General features: G+C 38.6%; 4 protein-coding genes across 4 annotated transcripts; all 4 read left to right on the top strand.

Moving 5' to 3' along the window:
• On the top strand, positions 6,001-8,551 carry LOC104724395 (pentatricopeptide repeat-containing protein At5g40400). The gene has a single exon (XM_010442876.2). It carries the CDS (start codon positions 6,192-6,194, stop codon positions 8,022-8,024), a length of 1,833 nt encoding a protein of 610 aa, XP_010441178.1. The 5' UTR covers positions 6,001-6,191; the 3' UTR covers positions 8,025-8,551.
• LOC104724396 (putative pentatricopeptide repeat-containing protein At5g40405) lies at positions 8,662-11,003 on the top strand. Its single transcript, XM_010442878.2, has 2 exons — positions 8,662-8,769; positions 8,974-11,003. The coding sequence occupies exon 2, from the start codon at positions 9,003-9,005 to the stop codon at positions 10,839-10,841; it is 1,839 nt and encodes a 612-aa protein (XP_010441180.1). The 5' UTR covers positions 8,662-8,769; positions 8,974-9,002; the 3' UTR covers positions 10,842-11,003.
• Positions 11,020-12,879, top strand: LOC104724397 (pentatricopeptide repeat-containing protein At5g40410, mitochondrial-like). Its single transcript, XM_019233248.1, has one exon. It carries the CDS (start codon positions 11,026-11,028, stop codon positions 11,659-11,661), a length of 636 nt encoding a protein of 211 aa, XP_019088793.1. The 5' UTR covers positions 11,020-11,025; the 3' UTR covers positions 11,662-12,879.
• On the top strand, positions 11,654-12,879 carry LOC109127737 (pentatricopeptide repeat-containing protein At5g40410, mitochondrial). Its single transcript, XM_019233247.1, has one exon. It carries the CDS (start codon positions 11,668-11,670, stop codon positions 12,877-12,879), a length of 1,212 nt encoding a protein of 403 aa, XP_019088792.1. The 5' UTR covers positions 11,654-11,667.

The raw sequence follows: 16,124 nt of genomic DNA on the forward strand, positions 1-16,124 counted from the left end.
TAGTATCTATGTTTCATGATTCGCGCAAAAAGTGAGTTAGGGTATTGTATTAAACGCCATGCTTGCTTGGCCAAGAGAGCATCATTAAATTTTGCTAGGTCCCTGAATCCCAAACCCCCTTCCTTCTTTGGTGTTTGTAATTTTTTCCAAGCAATCCAAGGAATACTTCGTCGGTTTGAGTTATTTTCCCACCAAAATTGCATGAGGAGAGATTCTATTTCTGTAGTTATTCCTATTGGCAATTTGAAGCAACTCATAGCATAGACTGGCATAGAGAGAGCCACTGAATTTAACATGATTTCCTTGCCTGCAGGAGATAGTTTTTTTGCAGTCCAACCGAAGGTTCGTTGCTTAACTCTATCTATTATATATTCGAACATTTCTCTCTTTTTACGACCAAATTGCTCCGGGAGTCCTAAATATTTGCCTCCTCCACCATGATTAGGGATTTCTAAGATTGATTTCAGTCTTGTTTGAGTACTTGCAAAGACACGACTTCCAAAAGTGATCATTGATTTGGAGGTGTTAATTTTTTGGCCTGAGTAGTACTCATAAATGTCAAAAATATCTTTCAAAGCTTGGCTGTTTTTGTTGTTAGCACGGCAGAAGAATAAGCAGTCGTCTGCGAACTGTAAATGTGTGATACTTGGAGCACCATTACCAATTCTAATGCCTTGCAGAAGTCCTTCTCGTTCACTTGAAGAGATTAGGTGACTAAGAATGTCAGAACAGAGGATGAATAGGTATGGTGACAAAGGGTCTCCTTGTCTTATTCCTCTTGTTGGTTGGAAATGACCATAAGGAGCCCCATTGATCAGAACAGAGTAATTTACTGATGTCACTACCGCCATAATCCATTTAATCCATTTGTCACAGAAACCAAAAAGTTTCAAAGTTGTTTCTAGAAAACTCCATTCAACACGATCGTAAGCTTTACTAACATCCGTGTTTACAGCCATGTAGTTCTGCGAGACTCGTTTTCTGGTTTTTAAAGAATGCATAACTTCGTGTGCTAACATGACATTATCTTGAATAATTCGTCCCGGTATAAAAGCTGCATGTGCGTCGGAGATTATTTCATTGAGATGTTGTTTCAGTCGTTGCACTAAACATTTTGACACTATTTTATAAAGAACATTGCATAAAGCTATTGGGCGGTAATCCGATAGTGTTTGTGGATTTTCAATCTTAGGTATTATGCAAATGTTAGTGTGGTTTATGCTTGGTTTCATGAACGAAGTGTCAAAGAAAGCAAGAACTTCTTTGATAACATGTGGACCAACAGTCTCCCAACACGCCTTGTAGAACCTTGCTGTTTAACCATCTGGTCATGGGGCTCGATCATCCCCAATTGAACATACAGCATTGTAGATCTCATCATTGGTAAAAGCTTTTGTTAAATTATCATTTGCCTCCTCTGATACTCTTGTTTCGAAATCAGCAAAGACTGACGGGGAGACTTGATGGTTTGTAGGTGTAAAGATCTTTGTGAAAAAACTTTGAGCATGTTCCCCAATATCTTTGTCTCCTTGATAGAGGTTACCCTGATCATCAGAAATAGAAGAAATAAATTTTTTGGCGAATCTTGATTTTGCACATGCGTGAAAATAACTTGTGTTTTGATCTCCCGCGGTCATCCACTCATTTCTACTCTTTTGCTGCCAATATTTCTCTTCATCTCCGTATGCTTTCGTTAGCTCATCATGTAACTGTTGGATCGTTCCTCTCAAAACTGGATGTAAGCTTTCCATTGCAAAGTTTAAACGACTTTGAATCAAGGTAATGCGTTGTTCTGAGTTCAGTTGTACATCCCGCTTTAGTTTCGCCATGTTCTGTCTGCAGTTTTTGATACGTTCACTGATAGGTGTATCAGTACTGTTATTATCAAACAGCCAACCTTCTTGGACTATCGTCTGAAAATTTGGTTCATCTAAAAGACGTTTATCAAAGTGGAAAATCCATCTCTTATGTCTCACCCTGTCTTTTAGATTCAGTAAGATTGGTTTATGGTCTGAGCTTGTATATTCCAAGAATATAGCCTCTGCATTGGGAAAATAAGCAGCGCCTGCAGAATTGATCATAGCTTTGTCGAGACAACATTGTACCATATGTGTATGGCGTTCTCCAACCCATGAGAAGGGGTTTCCTCTAGTTTGAACATATTGCAGGTCACATGTAGATATCATATGTCTAAAATCACGGAAGGTCCATTCTGCTCTAGGTGGTCCCCCAATTTTTTCATTGTTGGAAATAATCTCATTAAAATCGCCTATCAGTATCCAAGAACCATTGCGTGAGAGCGCTAAGAATTCAAGTCGTTGCCAGAGTTCGTAACGTTCAGATACATCAATGAGTCTCTCATCCTTGGAGATCAAGGATAAGCTCACAGAATCCTTCCAAAACAGAGCCAAACCACCACTCCTACCATGAGGGGGCTGGATAATACAGTTTGAGAATCCTAAATCACACATAAGTTTAGATAGTACATCAGAGTTATTCAGAGTTTCAGAAAGAAAGAGTACATCACACTTAGTATTAAAACAGAGTTTTTTTAAACGAGATATAGTTAGAGGTGGCCCAATGCCTTGGCAATTCCAGGAGAGGATCTTCATATTTGAATGTCTGGGGGTATCGGGCCCCCGTGCCTCCGTCGAATCGCTTGTTAACAGAGCATGAGCCCACCGAGTCTGTACGGTGGCATTTGTGTCGGAGTCGATTCAGGACCATCCACTCCTCTGCAGCCTCTGCTTTGTTGAACTGAGTTTCAAAGTGTACCCTCTTCCGCTTCTTGAAGACAAAGTCAGTCTGAGCATCGTCGGAGCTTTCATCAAGAAGACTCTTAGGACCATGGTAATCGGCACCCTGTCTAGTGTACTTAGCATTGAGATAGCGAATGCGTTCAACAGTGAGATCAGTGTCTACAAAAATACTAGATAAAGCCTGGTTTCCCACCGGTTGGGAAGCGTAACCTTGACCCGGAGCAGTTTCTGGTGGTGCCATGTTGAGACCAGGAACGAGTTTTGCCGGGTCGATAGAAGGAAGAGTGTTTGCATCAGACATGTTTTTGTCACCATCATTTTGATCATTATCATCACTATCGTTATCTGAACCATCAGACCCCATATCATCAAAGTTAAGGGAACACTCCTTTGCATCGTGTTTCAGAGAACCACATTTGGTGCAGAAGTTTCTCAAACATTCATAACGAAACTTAACAACAGTGTTCTCATCAGCAATAAACTGAATGTTCCTCTGAAAACGCAGAGGGTCATCAATGTTCCAATCTATTCTAACACGAACAGACCCTACTTGGTTTTGATTTTCTTCATAATCAACCTCTGAGACATAGCCTATCTTGTTCCCTACCCACCTAGCCATTGCATTTGTTAAACAAAGGGTTGGGATACCTTGAATTTGGACCCAAAAGGGTATGATCTTCATATTGGTCTCACTTATGTTAGGATACCACCGGTGAGTGGTAACCATCCAGTCATTAAAAGACCACGGTCCTCTTCGCAACACCAAGTTTAGACTGTCTTCAGATTGGAAACGGAATTGAACACGCCCTCCTTCAAGAATACGTCCCACACATTCATCCGTGAAACCCCAAACCCGTGGCATTTGCCTGATTAAAGCACGAAGATTCTGTTTGCGTGGGTTGACAGGGGTGACAACTAGGGTGTGCCGGTTAACAGAGATCGCACGGGAGAGGAACTCCGGTGGAAGTGTTGCCGGGGCATCATCAATGCCCAAGTCAAGGTCTTGAACGGATTTATGAATGTAATCACTCATTTGTGATGGAGAGATGCAATTGGAAATGAAAGAAGTAAAGATGATTGAGAAATAGCGAGGGAAAAGTGAAGATTTATAGGGTTTCCATGGCGGTTTCGGTTGGCAGTTATCTCCCGTGGAAGAGGGAGAACGATAACTGTCAACTTTAATTGACAGAACAAAACCGCCGAAATAGTTCCCCAAAACATATTGAAGAAAAATCTCGGTCAGAATCAAACTCCTGATCTGAAACACGATCGGAGACAGAAGATTTAGAAAGGAACAATGACGATCGCCAAATCGATCGCCCAAAGACATCTTCAACGACAAGGGCATTCACGCATCTGAGTTTTATTCTTATCTTTTGTTTTGTGAATCATTTTTATTGATTGACCCAATAACTTGGAAGATAGTCTTGGTTAACTATCTCGATCGGCTTTGAAAACATTTATTTAATTTGCTAAAAAAGTAAATAAAACAAAAAAAAATTCATTATTGAACCTTTCCATTGTTGAACCGTTATTCTATATTGAAATGCAGACGATTAAAAAAAAAATTCAATTTCAGTTTCTTTTTATTCAAATTCAAAGTAAATAAAAAGTAAAAGAAACTTGTCAGACCGCCGTGCGACCACCCCGACAAGGTAGAACCGAGCCGAATAATGATCCTCTACAACACAGTATGCATCCAAAGATGATCTTAGCCATTAATCACGCTCTGATCGCACGGTCATGGTTCATCAGATTCCATGCTCTCTCCATCTCATGACACCAAACAATAATCTTTGAGCAATCGACTTCTTTGCAATAATGGTCAACATTACAAAACAAAACAATGTAGAAATGAGGTTAATCACACTTTAATCCAATAAGTTCAAGGGACAAAAAGAGGCAAAAAAATTGTTAACCTGTCAGACATCCGTGCGACCAATCCTGCAAAGGAAGACCTAACTGGGTGCGAACTAGATGGTAACGGCATAGGTCGAATCTGTTGGTTTATTTACCTAACCAAAATCTCGCTTAATACAATTTGTAACCGTAATCTGGTTAATAAAGACGAATTAGTTGTGTCGCCGCCTCAAAATAGACAGAGACAGAAAATCTCTCCGACCATTAGGACTCTGCAACAACAAACCAATCAAATTTTTTAAGCTTATACAAGGTCCAGTTCTAGTTATTAAGTAAAATTTTAGGGTTCTCCAAAAAACGTTAAACACTCGAAGAATCGATCTGGAAAATTTTTGGCCAAAAAAATTTGGACCATTTCTCGATTTGTGCGTGTCATCCTTGACGCAGGCCATGCTAATCTTCTCTGTATCGTTCCAATTTTATCAGATGTCTCCGAAGGGACAATGTTCTTAACCTGAGCGATGTGGGATATCAGAACAATGTTAACATCCTTAATGGGCCTATTTAGTTAAAAGGCTTTCTCCCTTTCATTCTTCGTAAGCCCCATTCATCATCATACATATTATCAACACAGACCTCAATTTCAATTATAGAGTCTCTCCTCCCTAATCGTGGAATAATGACAGTTTTGTTTCTACTATAGGTCGAGATTCAAATTGTTGGTAATTCCTTTACCACTTGTATTACATTTTTTACAAGTTGTTACCATATAAAACTAGGAGAGACATAGAGCTTTTCAAATCCTTTTTTCTAACATTTTCGATCATTCCTCGCCACTCTTTGCTTCATCACAAAATTGTTAGCATTTTTAATTTTTGTGTGTTTCACGTCCTATCCGAATTGTTTGGTCCGATTGGTTAACCCGCGATCTGAACGTTTCTTTGGTTTTGGTTTAGTGCCAATACATCTGGCAATTTTAAAACCGGAAAGTCCCACTAGTCTGTGATGTCTGATGATTCGGTTGAACCGGCCAGATAAAATAGGGACACATCACATTTTCCTAATCTGGTTTGGGTTTTGTAGTTCACATTTTTTATTTCTTGTCTGAGTTTTATTCTTCTTTTTTGTTTTGTAAATCATTTTTATTGATTGACCCTATAACTTGGAAGATAATCCGGTTAACTATCAAAATACACAAAAATTCAATTTCAATTTCTTCAAAATAATTTACAAGCAAAAGTTAAATTCAATTATCACCAAAATTTATAATAGTATCCAGAGTATCATTTTGTTAAAAAAAATTGGGTTAGATCCACCGCGAGGGTGGAGAGCCTTAACCGGATGTGTTCGAAGACCCGTAGGTCAAATCCCGTCTCTGTCAGAGGAGATGCCAACCATCTCTCCTTTCTACGAACACATTCTCATAACCACACCTCTCATTATATATACTTGACCAAAACTCCTTTTCCATCCGATGTGGGACAAATGAAACTTTATTTTGTTTTTCTTCAAAACTAAAACTGTCTCTCCTCTGTATCAGAGAGTCTCTGAGTCTCTGTTCTCGCTCGCTCTATGAAGAAGCTAGTTCCAAAGCTTCGATTTTTCTCGTCTTCTTCTTCTTCTTCGATAGTTCCGCGATGTAGTAACATACCCAAACCCATATACAACCCCTTTTATAATCTACTTCCCCAGACTCAAAACCCTAATAAAATCGTAGATGTTATCTGTTCAGCTCTCAACCACCGTGACCATCCCGTCTTACTACCCAGCCTTCGTGACGAGGTTAATTCGCTGATTCCTCATTTGGGTTATCCTGAAATCTCCAGGGTTTTGCTTAGGTTTCAATCTGATGTTTCTCGGGCTCTTGCGTTCTTTAAATGGGTTAAACTCGATTTAGGGAAGAGACCTAATGTTGGTAACTACTGTTTGTTGCTTCACATTCTTGCTTCCTCTAAGAAGTTTCCTTTAGCTATGCAGTTTCTCTGTGAGTTGATTGATTTGACTTCTAAGGAAGATGAAGATTTGTTCAGTGTTTTGGTTTCTGCTAGTGATGAATGCAATTGGGATCCTGTTGTTTTCGATATGCTTGTCAAGGGTTATCTGAAATTGGGTTTGGTTGAACAAGGGTTTAAGGTTTTTAGGAAAGTGATTAGTTCCGGTTTTCGTGTTAGTGTTGTCACTTGTAATCATCTCTTGAATGGGTTGCTGAAACTTGAATTGATGGATGGTTGTTGGCAAGTTTATAATGTGATGTGTAGAGTTGGAATCCATCCCAACACGTATACGTTCAATATCCTTACGAATGTGTTCTGCAACGATTCGAGTTTTCATGAAGTTGATGACTTTTTGGAGAAGATGGAAGAAGAAGGTTTTGAGCCTGATTTGGTTACTTATAACACGTTAGTGAGTAGTTACTGTAGAAGAGGAAGGTTGAAAGAAGCGTTTTATTTGTACAAGATTATGTATCGGCGTCGTGTGGTGCCGGATTTAGTTACCTATACATCGCTTATCAAAGGTCTTTGTAAAGACGGGAGCGTTAGAGAAGCTCATCAGACGTTTCACAGAATGGTAGACAGAGGTATTAAGCCTGATTGTATCTGTTACAATACTCTTATATATGCTTATTGCAAAGAAGGGATGATGCAGCAATCGAAGAAGCTGTTACACGAAATGCTTGGGAATAGCATTGTTCCGGATAGGTTTACTTGTAAGATTATAGTTGAAGGGTTTGTGAGAGAAGGACGGTTACATGCTGCTGTTAATTTTGTTGTCGAGCTTAGAAAGTTAAGGGTTAATGTCCCATTTGAAGTTTGCGACTTTGTGATAGAAAGTTTATGCTGGGAAGGTAAACCGTTTGCAGCAAAGCATCTGTTAGAAAGAATCAGCGAAGAGGAAGGTCATGAGGCTAAACAAGAGACTTATAATACCTTAATTGAATCTTTATGCCGTTGTGATGCTATTGAAGAGGCATTGCTTCTAAAAGGGAAACTTAGAAATCAGAATCAAGTACTTGATGTCAAGTCATACCGAGCTCTTATTGGCTGCTTATGTAGGATTGGTAGGAACCGTGAAGCTGAGTCTTTGATGGCGGAAATGATTGATTCTGAAGTGAAACCAGATTCATTTATTTGCGGGGCTTTGGTGAATGGATACTGCAAGGAACTGGATTTCGTTAAAGCAGAGAGTCTATTGGGTTTATTTGCTATGGAGTTTAGAATCTTTGACACAGAGAGTTACAATTCGCTTGTTAAAGCGATTTGTGATACAGGAAGTGGTTATAATAAAGTGTTAGAGCTTCAAGAAAGAATGCAGAGACTTGGGTTTGTTCCAAACAGCTTATCTTGTAAGTACTTGATCCAAGTCTTGGAACAACCTTCTTTGCCAAATCATCTGCCTGAGAACTGAAGCAACGTTGATGCGATGAAACTTGTATCCCTTATTCGTGGCCAGATGCATAACTTGAAGAAAATGAGTACTTTTGGATCGTTTTAAGTGGTGGTGAAGCATGTAGTCTCGTGCATCCATGAGGAACGTTATCTCGTGATTCAGTGCCGAGAGGTGCTTTACGGCATAAAGCAGAGCATTTGCATCAGCTTCTGCTGCATTCTCAGCTGTCAAAAGACTACCTCGACTCCAACATTTAAGTCTTCTCTGTTGATCAAATAAGAACCACACAATGCTGATCGGTGTGTTCACATGAAACCAGGATCATCCAGATAACAGTAATGTTGAGTAGTTGGAACTGAAGGATGATGCTCCTGAAACGGTTGCAGAGTGCCTCCAATTTGTATATAGTCTGTAGTTATTTCAAGAGCTTTAGCAGGATTGTCTTTTGATCCTTGTACTGTGTCTTCTGGTTTTGTTCTTTCCTTGTATTTGAAAGTAAAGTACAAAACTTTGTGTATAGTTGCAGCAATTTCTTTGTAACTCTATTAACTTCTCCAAGCAAATGACTGTGCTCTGGCCTCTTACCAAAAAGGGTAGGATGGGTAATTTAACCAAAGCAGCAAGTTCCAGAAAGTTACATTGGCAAATAAATTAAAGTTCCAGAAAGAGTCTATAAACTCATAAACTAATTGATATGCTCGAGCTTCCTCCAACCCGAAACTAAAGATATCACTTGCGCGGAGTTTATAGGCCGTCAAATCAGGTTAAAAATTCTCTCTTTATCAATTTCTGATGGCTGGGTTTGTATTTTAGTGAGCATTTAAGGTTGCACACCAGGTGCTTGCTAAAATGTCCAACTGAGCTCTTTTATGATTTCATTGAATCAAATAAATGCCATTGCTTGATAAGATCATCAGCTTAGCTAGTTATATAGATTGTGATCTTTCTTTCGTTAAAATGGCTGCAGGTGTATAGGATGATGATGTTATTATAGTCATGAGTAGAATTCTGAAACATCCGGTTATTGCTCTTTTGGATTCCGGCACTACGTTTAAGGAAGTCCGGCAAATCCATGCCAAGCTCTTAGTTGATGGGACACTCAACGATGACCATCTCGTGGGTCATTTTGTAAAGGCAGTGGCTTTGAGTGACCAAAAGTACTTAGATTATGCGAATCAGATTCTTGACAGGTCTGATAACCCTACATTGTTTGCTCTCAATTCTATGATTAGAGCACATTGCAAAAGCCCTGTTCCAGAGAAAAGCTTTGATTATTATAAGAGGATACTTCATTCTGGAAACGGTAGTAAGCCGGATAATTACACTGTCAACTTCTTGGTTCAGGCGTGCACGGGGTTAGGGATGCGTGAGACAGGGCTTCAAGTTCATGGTATGACTATCAGACGTGGTTTTGACAATGACCCGCATGTCCAGACCGGGTTGATTTCTTTGTATGGTGAGCTTGGCTGTCTGGATTCTTGTCATAAGGTTTTTAATTCGGTTTCTTGCCCGGATTTTGTGTGTCGGACAGCTATGGTCACAGCCTGTGCGAGATGTGGGGATGTCGTTTTTGCGCGGAAGTTGTTTGAGGGGATGCCAGATAGAGACCCGATTGCCTGGAATGCGATGATCTCTGGCTATGCTCAGATTGGTGAATCAAGGGAAGCTCTTAACCTGTTCCATTTGATGCAGATGGAAGGTGTGAAAGTCAATGGGGTTTCTATGATTTCGGTTTTATCGGCTTGCACTCAGTTGGGAGCTTTAGACCAAGGGAGATGGGCTCATGCTTACATAGAGAGAAACAAAATCAAAATCACTGTGAGGCTTGGTACTACGTTGGTCGACTTGTATGCAAAATGCGGTGACATGGACAAGGCTATGGAAGTTTTCTGGGGTCTGGAAGAGAAGAATGTGTATACATGGAGTAGCGCCTTGAATGGGTTAGCAATGAATGGGCACGCGGAGAAATGTCTCGAGCTTTTCTCTCTTATGAAAGAAGATGGTGTTACTCCAAACGCCGTCACATTCGTCTCTGTTCTTAGAGGTTGCAGTGTGGTTGGTTTTGTAGATGAAGGGCAAAGGCATTTTGATTCGATGAGGAATGAGTTCGGGATAGAGCCTCAGCTTGATCACTATGGTTGCTTAGTTGATTTGTATGCTCGTGCAGGCCGCCTAGAAGATGCAGTGGGTATCATCGAGCAAATGCCCATGAAGCCTCATGCTGCTGTTTGGAGTTCTGTGCTCCACGCGTCTAGAATGTACAAGAACCTTGAACTTGGCGTTCTTGCATCTAAAAAAATGCTTGAGCTAGAGACTTCAAATCACGGGGCTTATGTCCTCTTATCAAACATATATGCAGATTCAGACGATTGGGACAATGTTAGTCACGTTAGACAGTCGATGAAATCTAAAGGAGTCAGAAAGCAACCAGGGTGCAGTGTAATGGAGGTCAATGGAGAGGTCCATGAGTTCTTTGTCGGAGACAAATCTCACCCGAGATATTCCGAAATTGAGGCGGTTTGGAAAGAAATCTCGAGGAGGCTGAGACTTGCTGGGTATAAGGCCGACACGACACCTGTCATGTTCGACATAGATGAAGAAGAGAAAGAGGATGCGTTGTGTTTGCATAGCGAAAAGGCCGCGATTGCGTTTGGTATGATGAGTTTGAAAGAAGACGTTCCGATTAGGATAGTGAAGAACCTTCGGGTTTGTGGGGATTGTCATCAGGTTTCTATGATGATCTCCAAGATTTTTGACAGAGAGATCGTTGTGAGAGACAGAAACAGGTTCCATCATTTCAAAGATGGTCACTGTTCTTGTAATGGCTTTTGGTGAACCTACCCTAGCTTGGTTTCTTTATATAATGAGTTGTTATAATACTGCATTAGTTAACTATTTTTCATTAATCTCTATGATTTATGATATATATTATGTAAACAATCAAAAGAATACTAAATACAGTAACTGCTGTACGGAGAAGGCTTTAAGTTTGAAGTGTCGATGTTTGATTTGATGATAGATGATGATCAAAGCAAATGTGTATTCATGTTTGAAGATCAGGTTTTTATATCATCGGAGCTTTTTGAGCCGACCTAGTTTTGTTCAAGAACGAGATTCTTGGAGTTTAGTAGATGCGTATGTTTCATCACTTATAGCTTCTATAAACTCTTGTGTCTCCATTGAACAGTGTCGTTTGCTTCATTGTAAAGTAGTGAAGAAGAATGTGAGTTTTCGCCATGGGTTTATTGGGGACCAGCTTGTTGGATGTTACTTGAGATTGGGTCGTGATGTTTGTGCAGGGAAGCTGTTCGATGAAATGCCTGAGAGAGACTTAGTCTCTTGGAACTCGTTGATATCTGGGTATTCAGTGAAAGGATATTTAGGGAAATGTTTTGAGGTGTTGTCTAGGATGATGATGAGATCTGAGGTGGGGTTTAGACCCAATGAAGTTACGTTTTTGTCGATGATCTCGGCTTGTGTTCATAAGGGAAGTAAAGAAGAAGGACGTTGCATGCATGGGTTGGTGATGAAGTTTGGTGTACTTGAGGAAGTGAAAGTTGTGAATGCTCTTATCAATTGGTACGGAAAGACTGGAGATTTGAGTTCGTCCTGCAGATTGTTTGAGGATTTGAGTGTAAAGAATTTGGTTTCGTGAAATACTATGATTGTGATTCACTTGCAAGATGGTTTAGCCTTAGAAGGTTTGGTTTACTTCAACATGAGCAGAAGGGTTGGTCATAAGCCTGATCAAGCCACTTTTCTGACTGTTCTCCGTGTCTGTGAAGCCATCGGGGTAGTGAGACTGGCGCAAGGAGTTCACGGGATAATCATGTTTTGTGGGTTCAATGGAAACAAGTGTATAACTACAGCGTTGTTAGACTTGTATGCAAAACTTGGGAGGTTGGAGGATTCGTCTACGGTTTTTCATGAGATTACTTCTCCAGATAGTATGGCGTGGACAGCAATGCTTGCTGCTTATGCCACCCATGGGTTTGGTAGAGACGCAATCAAGCATTTTGAGCTCATGGTTCACTATGGTATTAGTCCTGATCATGTAACCTTCACGCACTTGTTAAATGCTTGTAGTCACGCGGGTCTTGTAGAAGAAGGGAAGCATTATTTCGAAACAATGTCGAAAATATACAGAATTGAGCCGAGGTTAGATCACTACTCATGTATGGTTGATCTCATGGGTAGATCGGGGCTTCTTCAAGATGCGTATGGATTGATCAAAGAGATGCCAATGGAGGCAAGTTCTGGTGTTTGGGGAGCTTTGCTTGGTGCTTGTAGGGTTTACAAAGATACCCAACTCGGAACAAAAGCTGCAGAGAGATTGTTTGAATTAGAACCTTGTGATGGTAGAAACTATGTAATGCTCTCAAACATCTATTCGGCTTCTGGTCTATGGAAAGATGCTTCAAGAATAAGAAATCTGATGAAACAGAAAGGTCTCGTAAGAGCTTCAGGGTGTAGCTACATTGAACATGGTGATAAGATTCATAAGTTTGTTGTGGGAGATTGGTCTCATCCTGAATCAGAAAAGATACAGAAGAAGCTAGAGAAGATTAGGAAGAAGATGACAAGTGAATTGGGATTTAAATCAAGAACAGAGTTTGTATTGCATGATGTTGATGAAGATGTGAAAGTGGAAATGATTAATCAACATAGTGAGAAGATTGCAATGGCGTTTGGGCTCTTGGTGATTAGTCCAAATGAGCCAATTATCATAAGGAAGAATCTTAGAATTTGTGGGGATTGTCATGAAACAGCAAAAGCAATATCTTTGATTGAAAAAAGGAGAATCATTATAAGAGATTCTAAGAGGTTTCATCATTTCTCAGAAGGATCATGTTCTTGCAAAGATTATTGGTAGTTAGTTTTATATCCTCCCATTGTTATATTTTACTCCTTTCAAGTGTGTGTGTATGCGTATACGAAAAATTGCATATAAGAACCTCCATAAATTAATACTCTTTAAATTAATACTCGCTATAAATTAATAAATTCTTCCGGTCCTGACTTGGGCCGGTGTAAAAAATGATACATTTCGATAAAATAATAAGATAATAATTTTTTTGGAAATCCTATGTAAAAATATGGTCCCATCAATATCATAAATTAAGAATCATATAAACTGATATATATATATATACTAAAAAAATCTAGTGAAATATGATTCTATTGTTGTTTGCCTATTTTTCAATTTGTATTTTTGTTGGAGTTCATCTCTAATTTTTTCATTGTTGTATATTCAAATCGCATCCATAAATTGTAAAGAGTCATAGATGCGATAATTGCTTCTTTAGTAATTGGTTTTAAAGGTACCGCAATATCTTCTACGACTGCATCATTACCATGAAGGATAATAGTTAAAAATTTGTCTAAACTCTAAACTTCTAACATTTCTCATTTTTACCTAGATAATCTATTAAACAATTAACATTCATCCTATTACGATAACCAAGAATATAAATTAAGAGAAACTTTTAAAAATGTGAATGATAACAAAAGTATCTTATTTTGTAATAGAAAATTTTCAATATGAAAATGAGAAAATATCTTTATAAATTAATAAAATATTAATTTATCGATAAATTAATAATTATTAATTTATCGATAAATTAAAACCTCTATAAATTAATAAAATTTTATGGTCCCGACCTTATTAATTTATAGAGGTTTTACTGTACATAAAATATCTTTTATCTTATAAATCACAAAGTCACATGCCCGGTAAATTTCTTGCCACATATATTTATATTCTATATTTTAGTTATATATAAAAAAAAGAAATAACAAAAAAAGATGACATGTGTAAAAAAACTAAACAAAAAAATTGTAGAAAAATTATATCTCTAATTTTACTCCCACTAACCCACTTTCAAACTAATTTATAATTATAACCGTATCATTTTTTAATTACTTCAATTAATTCAATTTCTTCTTTATTTTTTTTTTTAAACAGCAGCTTGCATTAATTAATTGGGAGTGTGATCCTCATGGAAGATGTTTACAAGGAATCTTGGAACATATGAATGAGAGATAAAAGTCAAATGATTCTGAAATTGAGTTTTGGCTAATATATCTGCAGCTTTGTTGTTGTTACGCCTTGTCCATTGAAAGTTGACTTCTTCAAAGTTCTGCTTCAGGTGGTTGATTTCCCGTATCCATGTATGCCATCTAAAGCTTTGTTGTTTGCCATTTATCAATCTCATGACTTTGAGGTTATCCTCTTCGGAGATTAGTCTTGTGAATCCTTTTCTCAATGACTCGTTCATTGCAATAACCATCGCTTGTAGTTCTGCTTCGATTGGTGCAGAGCATCTCATTCCAATGCTACATCCTGCATTAATGAAAAAGCCATCGAAGTCTCTGAATATCCATCCCGCTTGTGATGCTGCTTCATTCTTTCCAAATTTGCAGTCAACATTGCATTTGATTAACCCTTCTTGTGGTTTTCTCCATTGTGAGAGTGGTGTTCTTGTATTCCGTCCTCTTGACCTTTGATTTGTCTGTTCTATCGACCATATATCCACCCATTCCATAGCTTCTTTTAGTGCGAAATGCAGATCTTCTTGCCAAGTATGTACTTTTTGTTGATACAGCCACAAATTTATGCTTTTCCATAATCTCCATAGCAACCAAAATGGAAGTTGTCGATCCAGTAATGTGTACTCATCATTATTGTTGCGGTCGATGATTATCTTAATCCTTTCAGCAAGATAATGATCTTGTGCATAAAGCTCAGTATAAAGATTTTGTTGTGTCCTCCAGACATCTCGCGCATGTTGACATTCAAACAAAAGGTGTGAGATAGTTTCTTCAGTCTGTAAACATCTTGGACAAAAGGAGCTATCTGTTATCCCTCGACGTGTCGGTGCAGCTCTCACTGCTAGAGCATTTGTTAAGGTTCTCCAAAGGAAATGTTTTAGCTTCGGAGCGGTTTTGGTCTTCCACATTGCAGCTTTCAGTTCATGGTGTATTAAAGGCACCCCGTCTAAATTTCCATATTCTTCAAGATGAGTTGCCAGCCAGTAACCTGATTTAACAGTATAGATCCCGGAGTCATTATAATGCCATCCCATTAGATATGGCAGTTCTGTTGGTATTACTTTGATCTGTTGTATTAGGTGTATATCCTCCGGGTTGACATTTCTTCGTAAAGCATCCAAGTTCCAGCCAGTACGTTCAATACGTCTCGGAGCTCTTGGAGGATGGGTTAGTAGCCAAGGATCAGCCCAAATATGTGTATTTCTACCATTTCCAATCAAGAGTCTCATTCCTTTCCTCAATAGGTCTCTTCCTTCCAATAGGGATTTCCAGATGAATGAAGATTTATAACCATTTCCAGCGTTAAAAATGTTTTAATCTGGAAAATACCTGCCTTTCAATAGCCGAGCTACCAAACTTTGAGGTGATTGCAGGATACGCCAGACTTGTTTGCCCAATAGACTGAGGTTAAACTGCTATATATCTCTCAAACCTAATCCTCCTTCTTTCTTTGGTGTGCTCATTCTCTTCCATGACACCCAATGCATTGGTTTTTTCCTTGGATCTTTCTCCCACCAATATTTGGCTATCATTATTTGAAAGTGTGAGAACTTATGATCTGATCTATGAAACAATGATTTTTTTAAACTCTCTTTTGATTAATAGAAAATCTGTTTACAAATTTGTTATAAACAATTTTCTAATCTCTCAAAACTCTCTTTAAAGAAACTTCACGCTCTCTCTAAGTTCTTAGCTCTTTTCTTTTCTTAAAGACTAAAACTTAGTAGCTAGGTTAACTTTCTCTTGTTTGTGCTAAAGTGTTCAATCGGCCTTAGCACCCTATTTATAGAACTAGTTCTTTGCCACACAATAGGCAATCTACCTATTCTAATCCTAATAGGAATTGAACAATTTCCTTTTCCTTTATGTTTAAGGAAATTTCCTTCTTTCCTCATGTTTACATTCCTATTGTAAACATGAAGTTCTTTACTCTTCTAGAAGCTTCTCGTGCCTTCTACTCTTGTGTAAGTCTTCTTGATTGTTAATAAACATCCCGATGTTCTGTTCTTGTACCTGTACTCTGTTCTTCTGAAGTAGTTCACCTTTTGAACATATATCACATCTTCA

This window comes from Camelina sativa, chromosome 11 (assembly GCF_000633955.1).
Source record: "Camelina sativa cultivar DH55 chromosome 11, Cs, whole genome shotgun sequence".
Classification (NCBI taxonomy): Eukaryota; Viridiplantae; Streptophyta; class Magnoliopsida; order Brassicales; family Brassicaceae; genus Camelina; species Camelina sativa.

Coding starts and splice junctions, on each gene's coding strand:
- LOC104724395 (XM_010442876.2), top strand. CDS start 6,192: ATGAAGAAGCTAGTTCCAAAGCTTCGATTTTTCTCGTCTTCTTCTTCT.
- LOC104724396 (XM_010442878.2), top strand. CDS start 9,003: ATGAGTAGAATTCTGAAACATCCGGTTATTGCTCTTTTGGATTCCGGC.
- LOC104724397 (XM_019233248.1), top strand. CDS start 11,026: ATGATGATCAAAGCAAATGTGTATTCATGTTTGAAGATCAGGTTTTTA.
- LOC109127737 (XM_019233247.1), top strand. CDS start 11,668: ATGATTGTGATTCACTTGCAAGATGGTTTAGCCTTAGAAGGTTTGGTT.